Source organism: Pleuronectes platessa, chromosome 5 (genome assembly GCF_947347685.1).
Source record: "Pleuronectes platessa chromosome 5, fPlePla1.1, whole genome shotgun sequence".
In the NCBI taxonomy this organism is placed as follows: Eukaryota; Metazoa; Chordata; class Actinopteri; order Pleuronectiformes; family Pleuronectidae; genus Pleuronectes; species Pleuronectes platessa.
Genome location: NC_070630.1, coordinates 21734875 through 21758802, shown reverse-complemented (window position 1 = coordinate 21758802; position 23928 = coordinate 21734875). Strand labels below are relative to the sequence as shown.

Genomic DNA, 23928 nt, shown 5'->3' with positions numbered 1-23928 from the left:
TCTACAATTAAAATATAGTATTTAATTCACATTTTACTGCTTAACTGCTGAACTGTTAAAATAGATACAGCATGAACAATTAAATCATTTACGAAAAATATTAATGTTGCTGATTAAATTAGTTATATATAAACTATTCTATGTATTTCTATATTTCAGCTTTTAATAATTCCGTACTTCTGTGTGTGTTAATGAAGTAGGTTTAATAAACAAGTAAACGATGAAACATTATTATAGAGTCCATGTTGTGTGAGACAGGTCCCAGACTACAGTGCAGAACATAAAGTCAGAAAAACTGGATATTTATCTAAAGTCTTCTATAAAAGCAGTTTTCTGGTGTGATCAGTGGTTTTCTTCGACCAATAATTCATCACAGGATTCACTGATCTCCTTGCTCCTCCGGACCGAAGCGCGTGTATGACTTCTCCTGAAAAAACAAAGTACCTGTACTTCAGGTATAAAGTGATTTAAACCTTCTAAATTTTCGCACTGGTTTAGCTCAGTGGTTACTTCTTTGAATCGCTCGGTTTACCGAGCGGTACACTACCCACCGCGGGTTCGCACCCACGGGCGCTGTCCAGTGTTTTCCTTTTTGTCTCTCTCTTCTCTCCTCGGTCAACACGTTGTTCTTTCACTTTTCACTCTTCTTTCCACTTCTCGCTTTGTAACGAGTAAACCACGTTTAGTCCAGCGTTTTATTTCTGTCTTTCACTTTAATCCTCTCATCAACTCCACACTTTGTTCATACACTTATATCAGCAGTGAAACCAGTCAAACTAGCGTCTATATATATATATATATATTTATATAAACATACCCACTGCTATATGTATTCATACGTTAAAAATCTGCTGTATATATATTTATTAATATGCTACAATATTTAATCATCTGCTGCTACCGACCATGTGAATATATATTTTTATTCACTTTAACTCTATATAGTCTGTGTTACTAAAGGCCAATGTATGCTTCTGCGTTTTGACGGACACGGACAGATAGGACCGCCCTCTCCAACGTGGAACGCCCTCTCCGTGCCTCTCCGAGGCTCCTCGGAGAGCTTTTCGTGCCGCGCTCATTTTTCTAACTATACGTCGAAATGACGGACAGCCCACGGATAGCACTTGGCTGTGATTGGTCCGCTAACGCCAGCATTTCGGAATGGAAACTTCCTGTTCCATTCCCTACATCACAATAAACCAAAATCACAACTACGAATCTATGATTAATGTGACAAGTGTGTCCGACTGACGGTGGCTGGTTAGAGCACTTACAGCATGTGTGTACGGTCACATACGGTTATAACGAACTTTGATAACGGGGGTAGCGGGCTAGCCACCATGCTAACTGCGGTGGGAACAGTGCAAAAATCCGCTGACTTTAATCCCGCGGCTCTCATGACACTGTTTCTCAAACACCGTCAGGTTAGGAGCAAACACTTGGTAGTAGTTAGTATCGGGTGTCCGTGCTGACTGTGTGTGGAAGCTGGGGGGGAAGCTAGCTGCCTCCGTGTAGCTTCAAGCGGTTGCAGCTGTTGAATTAGCAACGCGTTTGGAAACAAGACCGGGGAACCGCTGCGCTAAGACACGATAACAAAAGCATTTTGACCCGCTGGGTGTCACTTTATTCAGCAAAAACTGTCGCGTCATCAACATCCTGTTTCTGTTACCATCGTTCCCTGTGTGTGAGGAGCCGGGAGGACGTAAATAAACCAGCGTGGACTTCTTCTATATACCTCATGAGGTAGGCTTCTCTATGCTCGAATTCAGTGGCGCCATCTACTGATCTGGCGGTGAATTGTTTTCACAACAAAAAGGCTCGTAGAACTATAAATCAAAAAGGGTCCGTCCGATCCGTCCGTCCGTCATTCCGAAACGGACTCGGAGAAGCATACTGAGGCCTTAAAGGCCTCAGTATGCTTCTCCGAGTCCTCAACACACTCCAATGCAGAGCTTTCACAGCCGTCATCCTGTGCAGCGTCCTTTTACAGTCATATGCACTTCTCTTACTACATAATGTTAGTATACTGCACAGATCTTTAACTGTCCTTGGACATTGAACTGATGTCATTGTTGTTTTCTTTCTTGTGTTTACTTGTTGTCTTGACATGCTCTACCGGCCTTACAAAAAAATAATTTGAATTTAGAGTTCTCTGACATCTCTATCAAACTATAATGTAGTGTGTTGACAGGTTTCGCTATTATTTTAATTTAATAAGTGCCTACAGTTTATATGTATTTAATTTGAATGCACATACTTCCCATGAACCTTATCTTGAAAAAGTCCTCCATAAGATCAATGTCTTCGCATTAATTTCTGTCTCATTCCACAGGACATCTGTCTTTAAGATGTCCATTTAAGATGATAGCATTATTTCGGAACACGGTCACACAGCAAATCAAGGATGTAGGATTTTATTGAGTTTCTTCTACTGTCTCTCTGTCAGAAGAGTAGTGAACATGCGAAAATATTACAGCTGTTTAAAAAGCACAGCCTCTTTCTTCATTACTCTGCGCTTCACAAACACACAGAAGAACAATTTAAATCAAACTTTACTTGAAGCCTCTGGATGCTCATCTTAAAATAACAAACCAACAAATGTATTTTGGATTTCAAAAGAAAGTAACTTTAAATGAATTCCTGTTCATGTTTGGTGATATGTTCTGACAATAAATAAAGAATACAGGAACCACATGGCTTCTTCCTGGCTCTGTTCATTCTCCACTCTGTGTTACTCTTTAATACAACGTGTGCCGCTCCAGTTTGCTACATGATGAAATGTATATTGTTTTAATAATAAGTTGTTTTAATAATAAAACAACTGCGGAGAACTGCTTTCACCTTTGTGTGGCTGCAGTGGATTTCTTCTCAGCGTCTATGTCAATGTGTCCCTATGTCAACAAAGCATTTGTAAACTGATGTTTCATTGTATATTTCATTGAGTATCACTGCTCAGAGAACAAAAGCTGTTATGATGCAATGAGCGCTCTGTTTCCTCAATATGGAAATTTATTGAATACACAAGAAATACCCAAAAAATAGTTTTCCCTCAATGAATTGAACGATGAGGCTCCTGAAAGGAAGATGATTCTCATGAAAATTTCCAATCTGGTGAGGAGTTTGAAAACACTTCAGCGATAAGAGTCGGTCAGGAACAAATAAAGTTATGCTGCGGTTAAGGGGGCATTCACAAACTCATTACTTTCACTATTGTGACTTTTTTAATGCTAAAAAAGAGCATGCTCAGAATAGTGGGACATGTCGTAAATGTGCATGTTTCTATTAGTGCAGACAGTTAGGATTGATATCAGCCTCATATATATGGCACCCTGCAGAGCTTCCTGTACCCCTGGCTGAATTTTTACCAAACAGGAGAATATTACACATGGACACAACCTTTGCCTGAAACTATTTTGTTTAAAGGTAAAAGAGAACATGTAGGTGTTTGAACACAGAGACGGTTTTAAAACAGTGGAACCTGATACAATATGTTACTCTTTGTCACATATATGAACATAATATTGTTGCTTTACACTTTACCTCTTTATTTACAGAAATAAACAATGTTGACTGGTATTTTTTCTCATGCTTCTGAAAAGCTATCATTTCAATTTTCAAAGCCGAGCTCCTGAGGGGGAATGGTTTCATAAACGGCTCAAGGTGACAGATCGGATGCTTGGAGTTTTCAGGACAAAAGTATTCGACTGTAGCTTTATTCGATCTCAGAAGATAAACTTCCTTCAGAGGATGGAGCCCACAAAGAAAGTTGACATTCTCGAAGACTATGTGTAAAACCAATACTTCACATATTCATACTTGACTTGTAAATAGCATTTTCGGATAAAAACACCTGAATACAGCTTTGTAGGATTCACTGCAGTATCAGAGTTTTTACCCTTTGCCTTACAACTGGTAAATCACACGCCCTCCCATTGGTGCTCTGGTGAAAGCTACGCCCCCAAAACACATGAACGTGCACTGACAACTTCTAGAAGCGTTGTGTGTCTCCCCTGCTGAAGACTCCGGTCATGTGCAGTGACAGCAGGCTGCACGCAGGCAGGCAGGTCGCTCAGTGGCAGACATGTACGCCATCCTTGTTTATTACTGTCCTGGTAAGGCCACCAACAGCGGCTTTACAGTGCCTTGCATAAGTATTCACCCCCTTTGGACTTTTCTACATTTTGTCATGGTATAACCACAGATTAAAATTTATTTCATCGTGAGTTTATGTAATGGACCAAGACAAAATAGTGCATCATTTGGAAGTGGGGGAAAATATTACATGGATTTCACAATTATTTACAAATAAAAATCTGAAAAGTGTTGAGTGCATATGTATTCACCCCCTTTACTGTGAAACCCCTAACAATGATGTGGTGCGACCAATTGCATTCACAAGTCACATTTGCAAGTCACATAATTAGTAAATAGGGTCCACCTGTCTGCAATTTAATCTCAGTATAAATACACCTGTTCTGTGACGGACTCAGAGTTTGTTGGAGATCATTACTGAACAAACAGCATCATGAAGACCAAGGAGCTCACCAAACAGGTCAGGGATAAAGTTGTGGAGAAATATGAAGCAGGGTTAGGTTATAAAAAAATATCCAGAGCTTTGAACATCTCTCTGAGCACCATAAAATCCATCATAAGAAAATGGAAAGAATATGGCACAACCGCAAACCTACCAAGAGGAGGCCGTCCACCCAAACTGAAGAGTCGGACAAGGAGAAAATTAATCAGAGAAGCAACCAGGAGGCCCATAGTTACTCTGGAGGAGTTGCAGAGATCCACAGCTGAGGTGGGAGAATCTGTCCACAGGACAACTATTAGTCGTCTACTCCACAAATCTGGCCTTTATGGAAGAGTGGCAAGAAGAAAGCCATTGTTGAAAGGGATCCATAAAAAATCCCGTTTGGAGTTTGCCAGAAGCCATGTGGGAGACACAGCAAACATGTGGAAGAAGGTGCTCTGGTCAGATGAGACCAAAATTGAACTTTTTGGCCTCAATGCAAAACGCTATGTGTGGCGAAAACCCAACACTGCCCATCACCCTGAGCACACCATCCCAACAGTGAAACATGGTGGTGGTAGCATCATGCTGTGGGGATGCTTCTCTTCAGCAAGTACAGGGAAACTGGTCAGAATAGAGGGAAAGATGGATGGAGCCAAATACAGGGAAATCCTTGAAGAAAATCTGATGCAGTCTGCAAAAGACTTGAGACTGGGGCGGAGGTTCATCTTCCAGCAGGACAATGACCCTAAACATACAGCCAGAGCTACAAAGGAATGGTTTGGATTAAAGAATGTTAATGTCTTAAAATGGCCCAGTCAAAGCCCAGACCTCAATCCAATAGAGAATCTATGGCAAGACTTGAAGATTGCGGTTCACAGACGGTCTCCATCCAATCTGACTGAGCTTCATCTTTTTTGCCAAGAAGAATGGACAAACCTTTCCATCTCTAGATGTGCAAAGCTGGTAGAGACATACCCCAAAAGACTTGCAGCTGTAATTGCAGCGAAAGGGGGTTCTACCAAGTATTGACACAGGGGGGTGAATACTTATGCACCCAACAGATGTCAACTTTTTTGTTCTCATTATTGTTTGTGTCACAATAAAATGTATTCTGCACTTCCAAAGTACTATGCACGTTTTGTTGATCAAACAGGAAAAAGTTTATTTAAGTCTATTTGAATTCCAGTTAGTAACAGTACATAATGGGAAAAAGTCCAAGGGGGGTGAATACTTATGAAAGGCACTGTATATATTGATGGCTGGGACGTGAAGATGAGATTTTCCCAAATAAGATAGTGTTTCAGAAACCAGTTACTCTTTTGTGGAAGAACTGAGATGATACAACCACTAGTGAATATCTTGCTGACCAGGAATTCTACCAAAGCACCCGGTGTCATAGAGTGAACACATTACTCAAATATTTTAGAAAGAAAAACTAAACTTAATCTCTAAATCTTTCCAAAAAGGTGACCCATAATAGAGAGAGATTAATAAAGAACCGTCTTGTAATAAATTCAAAACAGGCAACTTTTATGATCTGTTGATACGCTACATGTATCACGTGCATCAAAAATCATCAAAGGCAACGCTTTCTGTTTGCCGCAGACTGAGTTCACAAATTCCTCTGTAGCTATGAGTGGGCAGTCCGTACATCAGGAGACATCACTTTAATTTGAAGAGTTTACTCACAACAACACAGTCACTCCATTTATGCAACAGTTTTCAGAGCTGCATATACATACTTTGTCTTAAATGCAGTCAACACCTGAGATAATATCTTGCATGCTGTTAAAAGCGATAACCCCCCCCCCCCCCCCCCCCCCCCCCCAACAAAATTTTGTTTCACATTTTTTCCTCTAACATCTGGAAAAAAGGTTTATAAATAAATAGAAATAAAATCGGAAGACTTCTTTTCTTTTCCAAAAAAATATTATTTACAGCTACTCTGAACCCCTGAACTACAGACAAACAAACACAGACTCAAAATGTTGCTGGACCAGTATCAATAAGCTACTGTATGATTGTCAATAGTGCAGGTTGTGCTGATATATTTGAGTTTTAAATACACTACATGACTGGTAGAGGACATAGAACTGTATGTGCTACATGTGGCACTATAATAGAGACAACATGAGGGGCCACATTAAGCCAGAGCTATTATGTTATTATCTGTTTTCATCCTGGTCAGGAGCCCTGTGGGTCAACCCATGTGCACGTGTTCTCATGTACAGTGTGTTGAAACTGCGATCCGTGCAGGGAAGCAGTACTGTTATCATTTTTTTTTTAAATATTTAAAACTCAATAGTCTCATTAAATTTGCACAAATGTCCACAATAATGTCACAATATGACATTTTGTATGTGGTTTTGTATTATCATGAACAATATCCAGTTATTTTATATAGTGTAACGATTGGCTATATTAAAGTTATTCATGTAAGCTATTTCATTTAGTTGCCTTATTGTGAAAGGCTGGTCAGCGAACTTGTGTTGCCGGTTATCATAAGCAGTGTATCTGTGTGGGACTTATATTGTGAAGGGTCACCGACGGAAGTTGTTTTTGCTAGTTGTGATAAAGTAAACGGGTATATTGTCCTGGTTCAAGTCACATTTTTCCTGTTCTTATTTTACTTTTACCACTCTATAGGTGAAGTAAACTCTCGGCTACATTTATAATGGTGAATAGAGAGAGAGAGAGAGAGAGAGAGAGAGAGAGAGAGAGGGCGCCAGAGAGAGGGGTTGTGTCGGCCCCTCCTTCCGAGCTGTTCAGTAACCGAAAGTAAACAAGGATTTCTCCTCTCACTGTGATCTCCTCCGATTGAGTTTTTGTCTAGCGTTGTTGGAAATAAGGCTGTTAAGTCAGTTCCTTCTTATAAACTAACGTTTCAGTGGCTCGCGCATGTCGCGAGAGGCAGGACACCATAGTTAGATATCGTAGTTTTTACAATTCTAACTCTGATGAAACCGTGACGTTATGAAACCGTGGATATCGTAAAAAACGTTAATCGCGACATCCCTACAACCTTCAACTGCCTAAAGCTCTGTGGTCACTCTAGCACCCCCTGAGGATGTAGTGCTTATAACTAACTAGTGAAACGAGGTTGTTTTTAAATGGTTGACATAAGTGGAGCTATGCTGTTAAGCTGTGAAAAAAAGTTTAAGTTGCTCTCAGGTAAAAGCCGAGCTGTGCTAATATTAACATGTTAACGAGCAACATTTTCATGTTCACATTATGACATGAGACTGGGGCTTTCAGTTTTTCCAAAAGTAAGTTCGAATGAATTAGGTATTCCAATATGCTAGCTTCAACAAGATTAAATGTTAATAAACTAAAGTGATCCTAATGTACAACTGAATACTATTGTACTAACGATCGAGCACTGCTTGTTGCTTATACCTCTAAAATGCAAAATTGCAGTTGTGTAACACATGCACCTGTTTATGTCCCACTAAAGTGAATGAGTAAACAAGAGAGACTTCAGACACAGCAAATGTTAAACAAATGGTTTTTCGAAAAGTAAACCAAGCCAGAGTAAACTGATTTCAGAGCTTCTTATCTTCAATGTTGTTTACATTTAGGGAACTAAACTAATTTGATTCAGTGGAATATGAAAACATTTCTGCAAAAATAAACTTAACAAAATAGAAATCCTGAGTCTTCAGAGAGCTAAGAAAAAATACCCAAACTGTCATATTGAGCACTAGCTTTGAATGGGATCACATCAATTGTTCTAATCATGTTAATTCCATTTCTTTTTGTTTAGCTAATCATGCACAGAGGCAGAGTTTATTCTAATTTCACAACATTTCCTGAGACTGATGATTTAACTGAATTGCCATGAGTGCTCTCCCACACAATGCATATAACTTCCTGCACTAGCATTTTTTTGTTTAATTTGGGGGCATTTACATGTGTTAAATCCCTGTGGAACCAGTCAGTTCACCATGGGCTCATCTTCAGGCAGGAAGCTCCTTCAGCTGTCACAGCTACGACACCAGCAGCTGCATGAACGAGGCTAAAAAGAGAAATGCTCCAATGGTTCGAACTTGTTACCGCATCCTGTGGGAGTACAGTATGAGCGGGTTGGGTGGGCTATGGTGGGGGGAACTTGTCAGGAAGACATCAATCTTGCAGAAGTGTCTCCCTCCAGTCAAATGTGTGGTTTGGTCCATGTGTGAGTGGCAGGATGGGAGGGTCCACTAACTGCCACACCCCTGTGTCCCCCTGCTCCTCACTGGAGCAGAAGCCCAGGTAGGGGATCTGAAGACCAAGCAGAGGAATCAATGGTTAGTTTTAGGTCAGACAGATGCTTTTTGGATGAGCGAGTAGTTAAACCTCCTACAAGGAAAACTATGTTGCCCATGACGTTTTATGCTTATCTAAACCTTTCCATCTCTATGCAGCCGATATATTGGCATCACCGATAAAATAATTAAACTAGCGTGAACTGATCGTTTTAATTTGGCGCACATGTTAAACTTACAAAAAACTGTATTTTCCAAATCATTATTAAAAAGTTGTAGTGTCTCCTCTTCTGGTTCAAGATAAATAACTTTTGTTGACATAACTTATATAATTATTTATTATATCTGACATCTTCTGGCTGCTCTGCAATGATAACTGTCTTTTAAGTACTAATTCCACAAATGTCCACCTCTTTGTCCATCTGTCTGTCTGGATATGAAATGCATATCTCACTGTAGCCAGCAGTGTGCCCTTAGTCTGCAGACTGAGTTGATCATGTCGTCTTCTATGGCTTCTATGGCAAGATAAATGTATTTAACATTATCATAATATTTATAATTAGTTCCTTTCCACTGCTAGTATTTTGAGAAGTTGTGAACTTGGGTCTGATGATTGTGTTGATTGTGTGACAGACCTCTGAAAGAGCCACCATGTAATGTGTGGAAAAATAACACCAGTTCAGTAAATCATTCAAACTTATATAAGCACAAACACAGTATATTGTAGAACTGTTAGAGAAGGACTCACTAATGACAAGGAATAATTCTGAAGCAGCTCCAGATTTTATTGGGGGGGTAGGATTATATTGGCCACTGTACAGTGACAAATATGACTACAAACCTGTAACTACTAATAATATGTAGCTGAGACAATGTGAGCTCAACAGGGAATTAACTGTTTGTATGCATCTTCAATAGTTTTAGAGCTATATCGAAAATGCAAATGACAGATTTAGTACAGAATTGAATGTGTTGGGCCTAGGTAAATGTTCTACTGAGTTCACTTCTAGTTACTACTTTTACTTAGTCTGTCTGTGGCTCACACCCCAGCCACAGACTGTTTGCCCTCCTCCCTTCTGGGAGTCGCTACAGGGTCCTCCGTTCCCGGACCAGCAGGTTCAGGAACAGCTTCATCCCTGCGGCTGTCACCCTGCTGAACTCTGCACCACAGTGATAGCAGCAGCCCCCCTGATTTATGTGGTTACCACTGTCTACGGGCAGGAGACTACATATAGAAATAAGACAGTAACAACATTTTGTGCAAAGCATTTTCTCGTTTCAATTGAGGTGAATATAGTTAAGAATAATTTCATATGAAAAAAAAATCTTACAAATAAAGTTTTTAAATCAATGCATATCAACCAAGACATGCAGATACTATACATGTTAGATATTTTAATGTGAAGACATTTCTTAATTTATAAACATGATCAAAATTGTTTGCTAAGACACTTCTGTTATTCTAGAAAACTCTTTCATTCTTTGCAACATGTCTGATTATCTAGGTAAACCCCAATTTCATCTTCCCACCTATGTTTAATATTCATTCTTTCATAACTCAACTCATTTATGGAAGTTTTCTGGCAGCTGCTGAAAGGAGAACTCAGGCAGCAGCTGAAGCTGATGTCTTAGATTTGAATGTAGACTTGATGGATCAAGGTGACCAGAAGGTGCAACAAGGTACAAACGCTAACAGAGTAACATGAGAAATTGTCCCCCCCCCAACAAGTCTGAAGATGTCTCCAACAGAATCCCATTATATCTCCTTTACTTATGTCACCAATTCAACAGCACATCCATGAATGGCTAGAATTGCTGTAACTCTCTATGTTACATGTCGCATCCTATTGGATAGTTAAATTCTAAATATGCATTGCTAAATCCCATTGTGTCCTTACTTCTTGCCACTGGTGAAATACACAATAGAGTTGAAGTGTGGTACCTCTTTGTTTGAGGCATCTGAATGAGATATTCAAGTCCATGAGAGAAGACACTACAATGTACTGCTAGTTGGCCCTCTATCTATAACCTGACCTTGGGTACTGCTGGGAGAACGAGAGGATGTGTGGAATTAGACAGGCCCTATTCTCATAATGCAGTACAGATGTAATGTGTGAGGATGGTCAAAAATTCCTCAACAGCCTCTAAATCATCTCTCCTAATAAATTGCAAGGAAGTGGAGTTTCTGAGAGAATAGTGTGTCAAGTAAATAGTATCTAGTCCTGTTTTGTGTGTGTACTGGTCCATACCCCATTTGGGTTCTTTGTTTGGTTCATTATTTTTGCGTATTTCACATCATCCTGACATGTTCTGTCTAGTTCTGACATGTTCTGTCTTGCATGCTGTTTTTTGTTGAACAGCATGCAGACAAACACTAAAGCCTTATTGATCTGAGTTCTGAAAGTTTGCAACCCCATTATCTCAATAATGAGCAGCTCAACAAAGAACCATTATCCAAAGAGGAAGTTTAGTCTGGTAAGAATCCACAAGCATAATAAACATTACATCACTAATTGTGAGCATTTGAGCGCGTCCCCAGCCACCTCGGTGTTCACTGAACCCCATTCAGACCTGATATTAACAACCGTCCTGAGACTAGCACTAACAAGTGGACAGCATTAAGTACGTCTGTTCACATCTGACATTAAAATGTGTCCTGTATGTGTCACCTATGAACACTTGTTATTAGGTGTGATAACTTCACTGCTCTATATGTAAATAATCATGTCCGTCACTCTAGTTGACAAAGACCAAATTATATTGTTTTTGCCCAGTTTGCGTTTATAGGGTCGTTCGTGTCGACACAAGCGAGCCAGATAGAGATGACTCAGGAGGGATTAAATAAAACTCGAAAATATCAGAATTATATTTTTGTTTTATAAACGTGGATGCTTTACATCTCAGGAGTTTTAAGTGTCCACACCCATGTTTTTGTTCAACCAGTCACAGTGAGAATGGGGGAAAGGAATTGAGACAACCATACGGAAGGAATGATGGGTGGATATAGAAGCGAGATGTACAAAAGAAAAAAAAGTTGACTGATTGGAATTGAAAAAGATATGCGTTGAACAGACCTTTCGAACGACTTGGATGAAGTCCTTGGCGCTCTGCGGGCTGCGGCCCTGCAGCTGGCGGGTGCAGGCCTCTAAGGAAGAAGCGTGGGCTACAATCAGCACGTTGTTTCCTACATAGAGTGGAAACCCAGGCAGGATACAACATCAGCAGAGGACAAACACATGAGAGTTTAAAACAATAAAGTAAAAGAAGTTCACCAACACAGACTCATCAACCTCCTCCAAAAGCTCAAGTGGCTCTGCTGTGTTTCTCTTACCAGTGTTTTTACAATCCGACAAGATATCTTTGGTCACTTGGTAGCTTCGACTCATGTAGTTCTCATACGACTCAGACACAGTGAGCTTACTGACTGGGATCAAGGGTCTGTATGGAGACAAACATTTTAACTACAGCACCTGTAAAATCGGTTGTTGGGTGACTTATTTAAGGCAATTGCCAGAGGTGCCTCGTGGTTTGACATTGATCTTTTCAGTGAAAATAAGAAAGAATTTCATCCATTACACAAGTAAAACTATCAGCAGATGCTTATGTACTACAGAGGAATAAAGGAGGACATTCCTGCAGGCAGAGTAGATAAACAACACAGATACAGCTGCAGGTAGTGTGTGTATAACTGTACAAATACATATTGTATACACAGCACATGTACAAATAAGTTCCTGTGTCCTTACGGAAGAAACTGACCTAAAACGACTCATCATTGCATTATCACTGTGTGAATGTGTGTGATTGTGTAACTGAGACATACATATTACGACCAACTATAAAAGCGCAATACAGCTATAGTTCATTTACTATTTAAAATATGTTTAAATGCTGCGAATGAAGCACACACAACACAAAAGAAGAAGGAATGGATAATAATATTCAATACTGCATAATAGGACTAACTAGAAACCATTCCAATACCCACAGTCAATGATCAGGGGCTCTTATTATGGGGCAGCATTGCTGAGTAATCCATGACTTTGATAAACATACTTGATTTTACAGTAAAATGACAAATAATAGAGAGCAGACAAGATATTTTTTAACTGGTCGCTAGAATCATTTTGTCTTCAACAATAATTATGTCAGGAATAGAGGAAAAGCATTTTGGAAACTTTGCTGCATATTAACTGAGCACACTAAACTTTACTTATTTTCTTTGGCAGCTACTGTTTTTTTAAGACCGTAATAGTGTGATGTTGGTTCAACTTCTGTTATTACACACCATTTTCAACAATGACACATTTTACTCACAATGTAAAAAATATGTAATTTTCTCAACAAAAATATGTAAAAGTGATTAAAGTTATCCAGATGACACGTTTACATGACTAATTATACACATACAGTATAATTACTTAAACAATGTGTGTTTTACCCTGAGCTGTTTGTTTCACCTGTACAATGTGTCCACACTGAAGTTGGCAGCAGCCAGGTCAGCCGGGGGTATCCATGCAGGCAGGGAGTTCCCAGAAACCCACTTGGTCCATTCAAAAAGCCCTGGTTCCACTCTCACCTTCACTTTACCATCCTGCTGCAGACCTGTTCACACAAACACAAAGCATCAGAGACAACCAAATATTTATGATGAGCTTTCTTAATGTCCCTGATAACCAATTCTGTTTGTGCGACTGCTCAGGGAATACTGAGTGAATGTCTTATCATACTTGCTCAGGAAGACACTTCTTACCTTTCAGGATGTTCTGTGCAGTCTGAACACATCGCAGAGAGGGAGAACAGTACACAAAGTCTATCACTGTGTTGCTCTCTAGTAGGGCCTCACCTGGAAAAGCACATATTCAGCGCACACACATTTCATAAAGAAATTGGCACAGTTCCTGGTGGTGTACATCATTGAGATCTATATAGATGACATACCCACTACTTGAGCCTGTGTGGATCCAAACACAGTGAGAGGAGTGTCCATGTCATAGTCTCTCTGCCCCCCCCACAGAGGCAAACTGGGAGGCATGTTCAGATTGGAACGTACATATCTACCTGCCGGACATAAAAACACACGCGAGTAAATGTAAGGATTAGTTTTTTTTACTTATTCCTAAAATCGACTTTTTGTCCAATGGAAGGATTGAGGAGGTTTAATACAACAATACTTGTGAAATTATTTTCTGTCTTCTGAGCCAAGATTTAACTGGCTGGATCACATGAGCGGTGGGGTTCAGAGTTGTTGTGCTCACCTTTACTGTCTGAGCAGAGGGAGAGCCAGTGTTTGCCAAAGACCACGTCCATCCTCTCACCGTGCCGGCAGACAAAAAGTGTGCGCTTGGACTGCCGAGAATGACCACTGCTGATCCGCAGGACCTGTTGGGAATGAAAGACTCCAGTTTGATTTTAATGTACAAAACAACCTGATTAGTATTAATATAATATAATTTTTTAAACTACTAACTACCTGCATTGGATGACAAATGAGACTAAGGGTGGGCGTGTCTCCAGGACTCGTGTTATCAGGGCGTCGGCTGTCAAGCAGTCCATCAAACATCCCTCTCTCCTTACTGCTCTTGTCACTGGGCCCACAACTGAAGAAGGAATGGGAGCTGTGGTGGACAAGGAGAACTGACTATCAAATCTTACCTAATAATTATATTAATTAATAGATAATAATTAGGGCTGTGAAATGATTAAAATTTTTAATCAAATTAATCACAGGTTTCTATGGATTAATCATGATTAATCACATTACCGATTTTCTCTGAATATTTTTGTGAAAACAAGATTTATGACATTTAACTTTTCTTTTGTGATGCAACTCAGCAGTTCTTCAGCAGTTATCATTGCTTTTCCATATGGAACATTAATATAATCTTCATCCTAAACAATATTCGGGCTCCTTAGCCATTGTGTGGTTGAATAAAACTTTTTTTTTTTAAATCAAACAGAAATTATTTGAGCTTCTTAGCCATAGGATGGTTGACATTTTTTATATTTTTTGTCACACAACCATTAACCACACCATGATACAATCTAATGCCTCTAAAGGCCCTCTTAGCTACTCGTTCTTTAGCCAGTTGGTGAGGCAAACTAACTTGTTCAAATTCTCTGACAGTAAAGCTGACCGCTTCTTTTGCACAATGTGTCCTGCGAGTGAGTCTGGTTTGGCGCATTCCACTTGAACGCCCCTCGCCTACCAACACATGCTTCGCGTGGCGGTGGTTACGCCGGGTTCACACCGGACGCGGAAGCGACGCCGAAGCGTGGCGTAAGCGCTAATAATATCACATACTGCTGCTGTTATCAGCCTGCAGTAAAAACGGCATTTAATAATTTTTTTCAAGCATATACTTACTTGTTGCTCCAACATTAACTGCAACAGCGTCCCAACATGTGTCTTTTTTGGTGTTGTCTTTATACAACATATGCTGAGAATCAACAACTCAAGTTACTCCTCCACTTCAATGATTTATTTAATGTCATCCATGTTGAAGAACTTCTCCGCTGTTTGCTCAGTTAAATGTCGGGTGTCGAGGGTAAATTACGTATTCTCCACTCAAGCCTATGTGGAGAATACGTAGCCCCCCCCCCCCTCTCTTTTTTATCTTTATGACTGCTTGTGTGGCTGTAGTGGATGTGCAGAGGGGGACATTAAATAATGTGGTTGGTAAAAGTGGTAAAATTAAAAGTCCAAGACAACAGAACGTGAATACAAAGTATGGGATGCATATTTGATCATTTATATCATATAAAATATGTCATCTATATCGTTTAAAATCATTTTTCAGTGTGTTTCCTGTCGCGATACGCTCGCGTCAAGCGGAAAAAATAGACTCGACGCCGAAACGATCGCTTCACGGCGCTAGGCAGCCGCGGCACAACGCTACGCTTCAGCCTCCGGTGTGTTCAGCGCTGCGGTTTAACATGGGAGTGGGTGGGAGCCAGAGGATTGGCGCTGCGCTTACACCACGCTTCGGCGTCGCTTCCGCGTCCGGTGTGAACCCGGCGAGAGCGGCAACTAGTGCAGAGGCGGCGGAATTGGAAGGTCCTTTTGCGCATGCGTTAAATGCGTTAAAAAAAAAAAAAGAATTAATCTGTAATTTAATCATAACGCGTTAACGCGTTATTTTTCACAGCTCTAATAATAATGTCTTTCTGTCTCTCTGTTTGTATGTGGAAAGCATTTCTCACAAACCGATCATCCTATTGTCAGACTCTGCCAATATAAATTTAACAGACAGGCGACCAGTGTTCTGTACCAGTCAGTGTGGGCGAGTGGCTATATTGAATCTTCTCCTACGTCTTCCGATAAACTACAGCAGTGGTTGGAAACTGGGTCAAACCAATGGCACAATTAGATTATTTTTATCTCGCCATGTCAGACTGACATTTAGGGGTGTGGCGGGCGCTGATCTTTGTCAAGGCAACAACATTCATATAATTACTTCCCCTTTCGCAAGTTGTCTTAAAAGTAAAAGCACAATGTTAATCTAATGCTTTAAATCAGGCGAAATGAATGTCAATACAGTATAATGGTGGTTCAGTAAATCATTCAAACCTATATATAAACCACACAGTTGAACAATAATAAAGTAAATTCAGTTTAAATTTCATTTTACATTGACTGTAAAATCTTAATTGCAGATAAACCAGGTAGGATGACCACAACGTTTTCTAACTTTACTCTGCACCACAGACCGTTTATGAAAAGGTCGTCATACACCCTCCAGCACACCTACAAACAAGCTGTTAATTTGAAACCAAGAACTTTATGTTTGATTTTAAACAAATGTGAAATATGTCATAGTCAAGAGGGGGCAACTTCTGGGGAACATGAGCATTTCTTTTGTAAAATAGGACAATCTGGTTACACTAGTGGTTACACTTTATAAGATAAGGTGTCAAAAAAATTATTAGGAATCACTCTCTGAAGAATATTCACACAAAGCTTCATGGTAGTTTGGCCAACATGAGTCCAACTAAAGACCCTTAGCTGGGGAAATATAGGCAATTCAATTTTAAATATTGGTAATGAGCTAATCATTCTTTATAGTCTTTCAGTATGAAATGGATCTATTTGTTCATTTATGCAAGTATTAGATGCTCTGCTCACCCATGAAAGACCCAAGTGTCGGATTCATCAGCAAAGCTGACGTAGTTTTCTGGCAGCAGGCCAGAAAGCCCGGTGGCCAGTGAGGTCCCGTACACCCAGCCCTCACTGGTGCTACTCTGGTCCACTGGAGACATGAAGACAAAATCCCCGGGAACCAGCTCCAGCTCATCCTCATTCTGAGGCATGTAGGGGTACATCACCCGCAGCGTCTGCATATGTGACATGTAGGTTGTCTCAATGGCGAGCATTTATTTTATTTAATGCAGTTGGTTAATAGATATCTGAGTTCCAAAACAATTGTTGTCAGTATAAATAATACCTCATGGTTAGCAAAACGAATGTCCCGGGAGAACAAGACAGCCAGCCAATCACAGCCCAGCTTGACTTCGATGCCTTTAGCCAGTTTCTCGAGTGAGGCGAGGTGGTCAGTGGGGAAGTTGTAGGCCAGAGTCACATGGAGCTGCTTCTTGTGAGGCTCCACATGAACTTCTGGATATGTAAGGAGAAAACCCATTTTCCATCAGTGATAAACCAACATATTATTGCTGGGAAGATACAGCAGAAAGTTGCACATTCTTGTGAAAAATAGTATCTCTCATTTTATATTCTTAAAATAATAAAAATAAAATCTAAAAACCTCCCCGGTACCACTGAAAACGGTCTGCATTGTAAAAACGTATGACCCTTCGGTATGTTGTCTTTGCTGATTATGAATGTTGTGTCTTATAAATATGCTGTCTCCCTAGTTTCTATTTCAGAAAGGTAAGTCCCATTAATTCTTCCCATTTACAATGACTACGTTTACATGGACGCCAATATTCTGATACAGTCTGAATAAGACACTCCCATGTAAATAGCATTTTCTGATGACCATAAACCAAATGAGGTCATACTCTCAATAATAACACTAATCAAATTAATATTCTATACGCAACTCATGTAAACAGCGAAATGAAAATAATATCATATTCTGAATAAGGTAATAAATATAAACTTTCTCTCTTAAATCATCAATACAATACGTGTATAACTGCTAAATATCTAGTTCAAATTCCAGAATTCAGCATCTATGGCATCATCATGATCTCAACTGTAATGAGAAGTGGAAAAAACAGCCACTCGCACTTCATACTTTTGTCCACAGATTCAAAATCTAGTCAAAAGACTCATGGATATCATCCCACATGGTACAAATGACATTACAACTCAATATCTGATTTGTTTGTTTTGGATGGTACAGAACCACACCAACAATAGATTGTGATAAACCATAGACTTTACACTTTATACATTCATTGCACAATCTTTTATTATTATGAAATCTCTTGAGTAAAACCAACATACAATCAACATTTCCATATCTGATTTTGTTGACACATTCTTATCTCTCTCTTTACCATGAGGTAGAAATACGACATTCAACGCCGCTGTCTCTAATCTGATTTGGCACCTAGAAGACTGGAATACCATTTGGCGGTCAAACTTAATTTCGCCCGTGTTTGAAAAACTGTTACGGTGACAAACGGAGTGAGTATTTTAATAACCCATCATGACAACCATCCACACTAGGAAAGCTGCTCACCACTCGTAGCAAATAAGATAAACTGAATCTAAACAGTCAACATAAAGCAACAAAGAAAGATGGCAGAGATAAGACAGAAAAAAGAAATACACAAAGCAAAGATTTTAAATGTGTTTCAAACCCAGGGCATTGTGGGTACAGAGTGTGTGCCCTTTATGCCTGTTGCGTCTTGTTCCTACCTGCTTTCCTTGTAGCCTCTGTGGCAAAGTCAGCCGCAAACTGCTTGAGGATGTCGGCCACCTGCTCCTCCACAAAGAGACCAATGAAGTTGGAGGATGTGTACAGTTCTAGAGGCAGCGGGCTCGGAAAACGACCTCGCCATTGCTGTACGGTGGCCTGGAGGGCCTCACATAGAGCTTCTGCTTTGTGGTCTGCACACTGTGTACAAATAAAAAAAGACCCTAAGACGTGGAATATGCAGCATTGGTGTCTTCACCTATCTGTTCAAAAGAACAACAACAACAGTTAATAGTCAGGATGAGATATAAATGAAGAAAAGCACCATAAGTCTCCTAAAGAGGCTACATCAGAGTTTCATTAAAAAAAATTCTTTAGCAATGAAAACTTTAGCTTATGAGCAACATAAGGATGGTCATTGTTCGCCGGCTTCTTCAATGAATCCCCTAAAACAATGTCTCTTCATATCTTAAAGGTTCCTCTGTAGTAGCTACTACTCTATGACAGCAGTAAGTCTGAATAACCAACTCTGCTCCCATATGCACATACTATGGACTGCACTTTAACTCTGGTTTAACACTCTTAACTGTGCAATATTCACGGTCTTTGCAATTCAATGGCTTATCAGCAATCGATTCCACTGTAAATATTCTCACACTGTATATATTCTGCTTTTACTCTGTGTATATTAGTTTTCATTCCATTTGTATTTTTGTGTTATTTAAATTTCCTTACAATTACAATTATATATTTTATGCGTGTTTACTATTACTTACTGATTTCTATTTTTCACTGCCCCCTTGCTAGTGTAACATCGCAAATTTCCCTGCTGTGGGATGAATAAAGGATTATCTCATCTTGTCTTACCTCATCTTGTTTTATCTTATCTTATGTTATGCACATTCCTGCCACCAGTTTTCGATGTATTGCCCGAGGGTGTTGAGCCAAGGACTGTAGCAATTCACAAACAAAAGTGCTAAGTAAAAATAAATAACGAACATGGAGGGAAACAGTGAAGGAAAGATATTAGAGAATGTGAACACAAAATGTTTTGATGACAAACTCTGAATTTTAACACAACTTTGTTTGCAGGACACTGAACTGTTTTTCCAGGGGGTAGTTATTCCATGAAACTGGTGAGAATGAAACTTTATAATATAAGGAGGAATAATAATATATATAATATAATGATAATAATAGTATTTTTCTACTACTTTTTTATGAGATATATTTTCTTTGCATAAATGAGGGAGTGGTCTTTATGTTATTAAGATCTTATTTCAATATTGAGCCACATTTACAGAGCTGTTGTCACCTGAGCTACATCCACATCACTACATTTTCGTTTGAAAATGCATGACCTCTGCTATAAGCCTGGTGTTCACACTACTGAAAAGTTTAGAGCCACTAAAATAATTTTGGAAACGCTGCTTGACCCATTTTAGTTCGAAAACCCTAGTAACTGAAACAGAGATGTTTGTAAAAGATGATGTCACAAATGTGACAACAGCTTTCTCATTGGGTCCTTTCAGTCATGACGTAGCCTTCGTTGATTTGTCAGGCTCCCATAACATGACCCTCGTCCACAAGAAAACAACCGGCATTGGCCTCAGCTACCAGTGTGAACACAAACGATTGTTTTTGATTGAAAACGCCATTTTCACAAGAAATATTTATGTGTCTATATATATGGATGGATGTAAAAGTGATAATGTAAAAAAGGACTGACAAGGACAAAGATGAGAAATTTGCAAACAGAATCCGACTCACATTTACTCTATCTGATGTCTGACCTCAGAAGCATTCATGACCTTGAACCATCAGCCTTCCTGAAAGTTCACTGAATGTTTCTTTCAACTCACCATGAAGAACTGGCAGAGAGTGATATGAGGGAAAATGTTGTGGGCTTTGTTTTTGCCACAAGTGACTCGACTCTGCTGCCAGAAGTGGGAGAGCTGGTTCTGAAGTGGTCCACTGGGCCGCAGGTAGAGGACGAACTCCCTGGGCAGTGGGTCATCCAGGAACGGGTCGTCCACATGGGAAAACAGCCTATGGAATAGACGTAGGTAAATTAAATATAGGAGAAGTGTCAGGTCTGTGTATTGTGCTGCGAGGACAGGGCAGGACATGATGCCTGTATTTTTGGGTAATGTGCAGCCACATTAAAAAGTGATCTTAACTTGAACTGGCACAAACAAAACCTGAAACGACACACAAGGCAAGTACAAAGTTCCAAATGCAAATCCGTAACGCAATTAACCTAAGCTGGCACATTTGAGGAATCAAATTCTTTTATAATCAAAACATTGGTATTGCACCTTGCTTTCTTGGTTACTGGTAACGTTTTTCTTCCCTGTAGCAATGACAGCAGGGACTCTTGATAAATTAACTCCTTGGCTCCTATTCAAGATTTCAGCTCTTATTTGCTCTACTGCATTTTGGGGTACTTATTGTTCTCAAATTACTCCACAGATAAGCTTTAATGCGCAAAAGCAGTTATTACGTTTTTGTTTTCACCAGTGCTATGTTAGATATTCTGTGCCAACACTTGCACCTACTTTCTCATTTGGTCAAATGTAGTGCAGCCTTGCTTACTGTTCTTAGAGTCCCTCAAGGTTGTGTTTTTAGACATTGTTATTTTGTCGTTACATTAAATAATTTTGGTGCTAATGACCACTCTCACCTTAGTAAAATCAACCTGTGGTGAATATAGACGGAACTAAATTGATTGTTTTTTTAATAGTAACAACAATTATTACTGAAGTATAATTATTATTAAAGGTTTTGCTTTTAAGTGTGAGTTTGCAGCTACACAACCTGCAAGTTTTATGGACAGACTTGACACCCTTCTACAGCAGAGGGCAGTATAACACATTTTTCCTTGGTTTGTGTTTTGTAAAGTATATGTGGATATACTGTGCACACATTTGTTGTTTAAACTTACCAGTCACATGCTGCTTGCACACTCCGGCCTCCTGTTGATACCAGAGCTTTTAGTCTGTAAAAGAACATAACAGAGAGGGAAAAAAGGAATCAAAGTGAAGACCTAAACAACACAGAGATTTTTCACCTACAAATTACTAATCTGAAATGTGTAGAGTAAGCGACTGTCTGGTGACTGCTGAGGGCAATGTGGCAATAAGAAACTCAGGGAGGTTACTTATTTAGCATTTTCCTGTCTAAATTACTCAAACCGCAGAGGAACACGTTGATCTCGTCCTCTATGCACTTGTTTGTTTCCTTCGACTTTTGTGGCAGCAAACAGCAAATAAAAGGGGAACTGTTCTGGTTCCACACCTATGTGGAAACTCTGACTGTATAAACAGAAGTGCAAGAGAGGAGAGTAAATATGGAAAATGTTTGACTGGATAGAGAAAAACATCTGAATAGAAATTCAGCCACTGTCGACTCAGAAAAACGTTCTACTGTAAAATGGAATTGCAATTTTTTATTCTTCCAATATCATTACAACTACAAAAAATATTCGTGTACACTTGCAATCAGTTATGCTTTATTTTCAAGTTGAGACATATCTAAATTTTTACTTCATTGTAAATTATTCATAGATGGCGTAGCAGGCAGAGGCAGAACAGAGCACATTAATTCCACTCCAGGGATCTCATATTTGTGTTTACAGCACACTGATACCACTACCAGCTCTTATCACCAAAAGTCACTTGACATCTTCACTGGTGTTTCCTATGTGTGTGATTCAGGAGATTCTCTAGAGTACAGTGCATGTCTGAAAGCAACTGGATTCCTCTGCAATTCAAGTCTCTACTGGTTGAAATAATGCTATAGGATATTGGAATCGGACAATTTAACTACTATTACACAAAAAATAATGGTTGTCAGAGTCAGCATTCTCTCATGGCTATGTTCATACATCTGGGCATATACTATACTAACAGATACACTCAGAGTGAAACTAATCAACTCACTTGAATGTCTGTAACATTTGGTACATTTTTACAATGTGGGAGCTCGAACAGATACATCTTTGATTCACGCTACAGCCTTTCCCCTGGACAATTATTTTTGTCCCACTGAGGAAAAATTATTTTCTTTTCCAGTAAATCTTACATATTTTAAGATAACAGTCTTTTTACAATTTGTACCACTCCCACCTTTTGAAATTTGTAAATGCATGTCACACCCGGAACAGAGAAGAGAGAAAATGTGAGTAAAACAGAGATAACTAGTCAACAAAGAACAATACATGGACCACAAGTCAGAGGAGGTGACAGTCCCACTCTCCTGCACAGCATGTGTGGGAAGACATTTAAATCATTACATTGGAAAAGTTATTACACCAATGGTGAACAAACCACAGAGGGGTGACAGCTCTTAACCATAACTGGCACTCTCAGTTACTTGTGAAACTGTGACTCGTCTGTATAAAGTGTGGTGGGTTGTCAGGGAAGAAACCTCAGCTACTTCAAACAGCTTCCTGACTTTAATCAGAATACTTAAGTCTTGGTTTCAAGACTATTAAGACGGTTATAAGTTTTCATTTCTGCTATGGCAATTACGCAAGTTGTCATTCGCAAGGTCGTGCAAAGCATTACAACGGATAAAGACCGGTTTAAAAGAAAGAAGCACTGAGAGCAGATATTTATCCATTCACATCTTCTTCCTGACCACAGCAAAACCTGGAGGCTCAGCTGATAAGGAGGAGACGGACCAGCACATCAGATTAAAGCCACAGAATCTAATTAGCCGCCACTCAGAAGATAAGAAGTTATGCATGCTAATGTGGTTTCCTCTCCAGGGAGCTAGTAGCTTCCTCAGCCTGGCATCAGAAGCTCTTCCAGTAGGACTGGATGAGTGGAGATGCACCAAAGAAGTGGGTGTATGTGTTTGCAGGCATCCATACTGACTGTGTGTATTTGGCCGGATCATTACATTGCATGTCTTTGAGAGCTCCTGCTAATGTGCTTGGATTGAAAACAAATTATTTTCTTATGTTGTGAATGTATTGTGGGAAAAAGACCCCAGCATGCAGTCCGTATCGTTTTGTCCAATGACTCTGCAGTATTGGGTATTCTTGGCACAAGCTACGATTGTCAATGATATAAACATGACACCCTGGTGGAAGAAAACATGTCCAGCCCCTTTCTGCATGTCAAGTCTTTTATAGCATTCAAACCCTGTGAAAAACACCTGCCACCTACCCACTCAGTGCTATTGAACCAGAAATGGGCTACACACATCACAACATATCCATGCTAACGATGCTAGCCAGCTGCTAGGTAGAGAAATTCCTCCAATCACAATAAACTTG

General features: G+C 39.6%; 1 protein-coding gene across 1 annotated transcript in view; it reads right to left on the bottom strand.

The window, feature by feature from the left end:
• Positions 1-8004: 8004 nt before the first annotated feature.
• The window catches only part of ubash3bb (ubiquitin associated and SH3 domain containing Bb), a 41698-nt gene continuing 25774 nt past the window's right edge, over positions 8005-23928 (bottom strand). Inside the window, exons 2-14 of the mRNA XM_053423442.1 lie at positions 21589-21642; positions 20507-20693; positions 18647-18845; positions 17205-17374; positions 16886-17094; positions 14234-14378; positions 14019-14142; positions 13702-13821; positions 13514-13606; positions 13221-13365; positions 12092-12198; positions 11835-11944; positions 8005-8776 (exon numbers count right to left, since the gene is read on the bottom strand). Coding sequence (XP_053279417.1) covers positions 8639-8776; positions 11835-11944; positions 12092-12198; positions 13221-13365; positions 13514-13606; positions 13702-13821; positions 14019-14142; positions 14234-14378; positions 16886-17094; positions 17205-17374; positions 18647-18845; positions 20507-20693; positions 21589-21642 — 1801 coding nt within the window. The 3' untranslated portion in view covers positions 8005-8638. The remainder of the gene's footprint in view (positions 8777-11834; positions 11945-12091; positions 12199-13220; positions 13366-13513; positions 13607-13701; positions 13822-14018; positions 14143-14233; positions 14379-16885; positions 17095-17204; positions 17375-18646; positions 18846-20506; positions 20694-21588; positions 21643-23928) is intronic.